Genomic DNA, 6840 nt, shown 5'->3' on the forward strand with positions numbered 1-6840 from the left:
GGGGGAGTGGGAGAGGGAGAAGCAGGCTTCCCGCTGAGCAGGGAGCCTGATGCGGGGCTCGATCCCAGGACCCTGGGATCATGACCTGAGCCGAAGGCAGACGCTTAACGACTGAGCCACCCAGGCGCCCCTAAATCTATGATTTTAAAAAAGTGTTTTTAAAGCGTCTGAGGAAGGTTGGCTATGGGTAACGTCTGTGTTTTCAGGAGAGGCACATCTGTGGTTAGTGATTGGAGAGGCTGAGCATTGGTCGTCACCTTCTAGAGAAAGAGCGCTGCTCGTAGTGCGTCAAGGTCTTTGCTCCCGTAGTATTACCTGTGTGACCTTGCGTACCTCACTGTCCTCCACAGGAAAATAAAAGGCCTTACCTAGATCACCTCTAAAGTCCCTTCAAGCTTGATACTCTCCAAGCTTTGGTTCAGCTTAAAAAAACCAGACATGATAAAAAAGATCCCTAGAGACCATTTTCTCCTGTCATAGAATAATCACATGCACGGTTATTTGTTTAATGTCAGGCTCCCTGACAAGACTGCAGGCTCTATGAAGACAGGAGCCAAGTGTGCTCTAAGGCCAGGCCCCCATTCCATCATATTCGTTGTTTGATGGTCACAGATGTGGCCGCGCCCCGAGTGTTCATGCTTAGCGGCTCTCTCGCTTGCTAGCCATGTGACCTAGGGCCCTGTTCCTTAACCTTTGGTTGCCTTTGTTTCCTGATGGGAATAAAAGAAAGATAATGATGATCATAATAGTAAATCTTTTCATAGTCTTGTCTTGAAGATTAAGTCAATCAATACATACAAGGCCCTTCGAATAGGGCATGATGTACAGAAAACACCATAGTGCTGTACTTTGCATATTAACATCCACGGGGGTGCCGGTGCTGTGGTCATAACTGATGCTCTGACATCATCCTCCTACTGGGATTTTTTAGAGGATTGGATCCTGTGAAATATGAAATGCCCTTCCTTCCTTCATGGCAGAATAAACTGAATTCTTGGCTTAACTTTGTTCCTCGAGGCATAATGAGACTCCTTCACGCTCAGCTCCTTGGTGACCAACATTCATCCAACATTCTCATCAGACCAGATCATAAATTAGGGAAGCCTCCTTCTCCAGAATTCTCCAGCACTAGTTGTTGCTCATGGATTTACCAAAAGGCTGAGTGTTTCTATTAATCCTGCAACCACCTCATGGTATGAAATCCGAGTTGAGTAAGGAAGACCTTCCATTTATACAGGGAGGAGGTGGGGACATTATAACCATCATTTAAAAACAAGGAGCCTGAGCTCCTAGAGGTTAAGGAGCTTGGTTTGGCCTCAAAGTTGGCAGGAGGCAGATCTGAGCCTCAAAGCCAGGGCACCCAGATTCTGCATTCTTTCTGTTGCCCCTGCTGCCCAATCACCTCACGTTCCCTGCATCTTTAGAAATGTTGAATGCTTGCCTTATCTGTCCTCAGACCAAACAAGTCTTGCCCAGACTCACTGTCCTCTTCCCTACTTTATGCCACTTTTCTCTTTGTAACCTGTAGCTCCTGAGGGTGATAAAACAGCAGTTTTTGGATTTGTTCCTGCAAAAGAACAAACAAAAATTACACTGCTTGGGACCATTGAAATTGGGTTTCTTCTAGGAAGGGGGCGTGCCTTGAAGAAAAAAAAATACTGAGAATTATCAAAAAAGGCTGTCCAACAAAAGCTAGTATTTGTGGGGCACCTGGGTGGCTCAGTCGGTTGAGCGTCTGCCTACAGCTCAGGTCATGATCCCAGGGTCCTGGGGTCGAGTCCCTTGTTGGAGTCCCTGCTCAGCGGGGAGTCTGCTTCTCCCTCTGCCCCTCCCCCTGCTCATGCTCTCTGTCCCTTTCAAATAAATAAATTAAAAAATTCCTTTACATATATATATATATATATATATATATATATAACCTGGCATTTGCTATAATGAAAATAACCTGATGGACCTAAGTTTGCAAGAACATTCTCTTGGTTCACATCATTTTATAGTTATTGACCCCCGTTTACACTGCATAGACTTGTTATTTTTGTCTTAATACCTTCAAAAAGAATCATACTAGGTTTGTCTGTATACCTTCAAACAATGGACAGAAAAAAATGCCCATAGCAATGTGATAGTTTAAAATATACATGGGTCTTGCTTTTAGCAAACTTGACATAACAATATCCTAAGTACACTAAAGCAGATAAAGTAAGCGATAATCCGAACAGGAGCTTTCCCTCCGTAAAAAAAGAGAATTGTGGCTGATATTCCATATTTAAGATCTCCACAAATTATATTGCATTTAGAATTCTCAGTTAAAAAGGCAATGGATTTTTTAAAAAGTGCAATCAATCATAGACCTGTACCTCTGGAACAAATAATACATTATATGTTAAAAAAAAAAAAAGAAAAGAAGAAGATAGCAGGAGGGGAAGAATGAAGGGGGGGAATCGGAGGGGGAGACAAACCGTGAGAGACGATGGACTCTGAAAAACAAACTGAGGGTTCTAGAGGGGAGGGGGGGTGGGGGGGATGGGTTAGCCTGGTGATGGGTATTAAAGAGGGCACGTACTGAATGGAAAAAAAAAATAGAAAAGTGCAATCAATATACAGCTTTCTAGGAACGCATTTATAATAGAGGGCAAAGAATATTTATGCCTATTTGTTTGGGGTCCTGTAGTAACATGCCTGAATGCATTTTCATTCTCCACCCTGATGTTTTTAAATCTAGGAATTAAGTCCATAAGCCACTTCAGGGAGATGAAGCCTAATCTTCTTTTGAAAGACTCACAGGGAAATGGAGTCCTTAATCCCCTTTGCAGATCTATTTCAGTGTTTACCAACTCTTATTTTCACTTTTAATCTAAATCCTTCATGCCTTGGTTTGAGTTATTTCTACACGTTGTCTTTAGTTGGAAACAGAAGGCAACAGGACAACAGCTTCTTCGAGAGAGGTCTTCATACTTGTGAAATTCCCTGCTAACTCCACTTGTCTTACTCTTTCAGATGAATGATTCTGGTCCCACAACCCAGTGGTAAATCAAATAATTATGTGACCGGAGTCACAACTACAAGCGGTATTCATCAGAAGAGTCACATGACAAATGCATGCCTCATGGACTCAGTCGAACAAAATGTCATGTTTTGGTACAGAATTTAGAGAGAGAACTTGAATAGTCTATGACGAAGGCACATTACAAACTACCACCTGTTTCACTGTCTTAACCTTTCCACATCGGTCGGATGTTATAACTCTTTAATTATCTTTGTGGTTCTCCCTTAGCCTCCCCAAGTTCCCCACACTTCTCACTGGCGGATCCCAGAACTGCAATGGGTATTCTCCTTGGAGACTGACCAATGCCGAGTACAACAGCCTGATTGTTCTTGCGGACCACATGTCTGTTGATACGGTACTGTGACTGTTTTTTGAGCCAATGAAAACAAAGACAGTAGTAAGCTGCTTTCCTCTTGCCAGCTTGTGACCTACAGGACACACTTAGGGTTTTATAGGTTCCTGTTATCACACTCTACTTGTCTGGCTCTTATCTATCTTGTGTTGTATGTTTTTCCGAGCTTGGTGTAATCCTGTATTTTGTACTGAGTGTTAATCATTCTTCTAATTTTTTTTTAAAGATTTTATTTATTTATTTGACAGAGAGAGACATTGCGAGAGAGGGAACACAAGCAGGGGGAGTGGGAGAGGGAAAAGCAGGCTTCCTGCCGAGCAGGGAGCCCGATGCGGGGCTCGATCCCAGGACGCTGGGATCACGACCCGAGCCCAAGACAGATGCTTAACGAATGAGCCACCCAGGCGCCCCCATTCTTCTAATTTTTGATATTTGCATTTTTCCCAGGTAACTTAAATTCTGATTCTGTTATCCAAGTTTAAGTTTCTGGTTATTCTGCCCAATTTGGAGAGCGATCTGTATGTTCTTTACTCATTGATTTTTTTTTGTAGTAAAACATCTAACTACATTGACAATGACTGTCACTGGCAGGCCATTTCCTGCTCAGAAATGGGTTTTCTAACCATGCACGAGCAACAAGGATAGCACCAGGAAACGTGCTTTTGCACGCCCTTGCTCTGCCACCAAGACATTCCTGAGAACGCTTGAAACACTTGTGTTCAGGGGTATGGAATATTGATTGTTACAAATCCTGGTATGTTTGGGGTATTATAAAACTCTGAGAACTCCTCTCTCTCTTTCTCTCTGACTTTTCTTTCCTGGAAACATACGACAACAATAAAACAGACACAAGAAGTTTTATCCTATCTGATGATGAGAACTTTGAGAAGTAGTTTCCGGGATCAACTCTGCAATTCTGCCACAAACCTTAGTGATCTGATGATAAACCATCAACAAGCAAAGAAAAACTGTTATAGGAAGGATGTTGAGTGTCAATTTCCAACTCTCTGTCAACTGCACTGAAAAGAATTAATGGATGCATCTATCTGAACAGCATTTAATTTGAATGTGTAATTAGCCATAGACTACAGCTCAGCAACGGGTATGCACTTAAAGGGAAGGCTTCTATTAATTTTTTTGAGCCTGGTGAACATTATGTGTGCTATACAATATTTAAAATAACATAATTTTTGCACATTAGAAATAAATTGTGAGGAATCAGATGCCTATTAAGACATAAAAATTGATGTAAAACTACGATATTGGGTTATGAATAATAGGCCAGATGTTTCAGAAAGGAATGAACGTGTTTTGACATATTTCTAGATAACCAGAATTAGCCATTATTTCCTCCAGGTTGTTAGTGTCCAAGCATTTTTGTTGTCATGGTTAATGTATTTTATTCATTAGCAAAGTATAGTCAGGTGGCTTGGTCTTACATAACAATAAAAATCTGACCAGAAATTTTTATGAAAATGTCACATAAGTAAGTTGCTTTATTTCTCTTAATGATGACACATCTGAACCTTTATTAGAATTCTGATTCAATGGCTCTTCCTGTCACTTTTTGTAAACCTTGAAGGCTTTCAAGCAGTGAATGGTTTGAAAAGTAGAAATCCAGAAGTTATTGGGCTTTGTGATGTTAATGAGGTAATGAGTCCTATGAATCAGTTTATTATGATGTTTGGGCAAATTAACTTCAAGACTTAAATTAAAAAAAAAAAGTCAATCACTGTTGCCGGGATTGACTTGTGCCCTTGATAGCCAAAACATCTGGACTTAGCATCATATGTTATGCAATTGCATGGTCCAAGCCTAATTTGGGGCTGGTTAACTGACTTTATAGGGGGTGCCTTTCTTTACCCAGCGTGAGCACTCAGAGCCACACCCTCTTTATTTAGGGCTTTTGATTCATTTCTGTCTTGGCCTCTTCCCCACAAATCTCTGTATTTGGAAGCACCGATTTCTCATAAAAGTTTAACATTAATTCTGGGTGTCTTTATCTCCATGCCAGAGCTCTTAAGTCACCCACCTAAATTGTGACCCTTCCCTTATTGCTCCCTCTTGTTTCATCCTGTTTCTTGATTTCTCTCCTGTTTCTCCCACAGGAGAGCCTCCCTGCTCCCCGAGTCCCCTGGGAAAGTACCTCGTGAGAGTTCCTGGTTCTCCACTCTGAAGCTGCATTGATAGGGTGGGGCTGGGCAGGTGTTGCCTGGTAAAGGGCAGTTCTGCTTGCTCGATCTGTAGAGAATGCAGAGCTCGGGTACGATGTACAGCAGCAGGAAAACCCAGGCATTGGTGACCAGGGCAATACAGATGACAGGGTCATCCCACTGGGGCTGGCGCTGGAGCTGTGGGTTGCCTCTCAGGAGCATGGAGATCCACACCACCCAGATAATGATGGAGATGAGCACGGTGACGAAGATGAGCCTTCCATGTTGCTTCCAGTTCTCACATGGGCCACAGAAAGTGGCTTTGGAGACAAAGAATGTGAGGGCCATCAGGAAAAGGACATAGACCAGGAGTACGACAAAGTCCATGTTGAGCTCACAGGGTGTCATATGCATAAACATCATACCCCTGGTCATCATGAGAGTCACATACTCAATGGCAATGATGACCTGCAACAAGCTGACACCAATAGCGATGCACAGAATTGTCGTCCAACAGAAGGAGACTCTACCCCGAACCAGCTTCACCACGTTGGAGGCATGAGCCAAGAGGCATGAAAAACAGAGAGCAAAGAGAACCCCAAAGAGAAAGTAGCGTACGGGGGCAGTTTGCTGATTGAACTGAGCAATGAAGGCAAATGCGAGGCTAAAGAGTCCCAGCACACCCAGGAGGAAGAGGAACTGAGTGGGGAGGGTATTCCACAGGCTGCTGTCTTGAACCCTTCGCATGAGGAAGAGAAACGCCAAGAGTAGTATAATTGTGACTACTATGCCGATTATTGCCAGGGACTCGAGAACAATGCCCCATGCTCCCTCGTTGTCACAGACGAAATAATAGTCCTCAGTGGACTTGACACAGTCCTCATACATGGTGACTTGTGGGTGGACCTCACGAGAATGGACTTCTGTTTCCCTGCAAAAGAAAAATGAGACAAACTTCTGACTACATCCTTACAGAGGAATGCCTGTTGGCTAGTCCTGTGTGGGCACCATAATGTCTCTCATTCCCAAATATGAAAGAGCCCCAAACTATCAAACCCTTAAAACTCTCCTAGCTCCCTCTTGCCGGGAAAAGCAGAACACTCTTCACTTGAAGGTTCCAGATATGTCATCCATTTTCATGTCACAGTCTGTACCAAGGCTTTTTGAAACCCAAGGCAGAATCTTTTTCATAAAATGGGGTGTGTGACAACTTTTGCCTGGTCGACGAGATTCCAGTTATACCAGACTCCAGAACAAAGGTTGCCAACATTAATGGATCGTTGGACCAT

General features: G+C 43.0%; 1 protein-coding gene across 1 annotated transcript in view; it reads right to left on the reverse strand.

The window, feature by feature from the left end:
* GPRC5D (G protein-coupled receptor class C group 5 member D) overlaps positions 1–6439 on the reverse strand; it is an 8349-nt gene extending 1910 nt beyond the window's left edge. The window contains exon 1 of the mRNA XM_032391770.1: positions 5545–6439. Coding sequence (XP_032247661.1) covers positions 5545–6439 — 895 coding nt within the window. The remainder of the gene's footprint in view (positions 1–5544) is intronic.
* Between the last annotated feature and the right edge of the window lie 401 nt (positions 6440–6840).

Source organism: Phoca vitulina, unplaced genomic scaffold (genome assembly GCF_004348235.1).
Source record: "Phoca vitulina isolate PV1807 unplaced genomic scaffold, GSC_HSeal_1.0 scaffold64, whole genome shotgun sequence".
NCBI classification, from domain to species: Eukaryota; Metazoa; Chordata; class Mammalia; order Carnivora; family Phocidae; genus Phoca; species Phoca vitulina.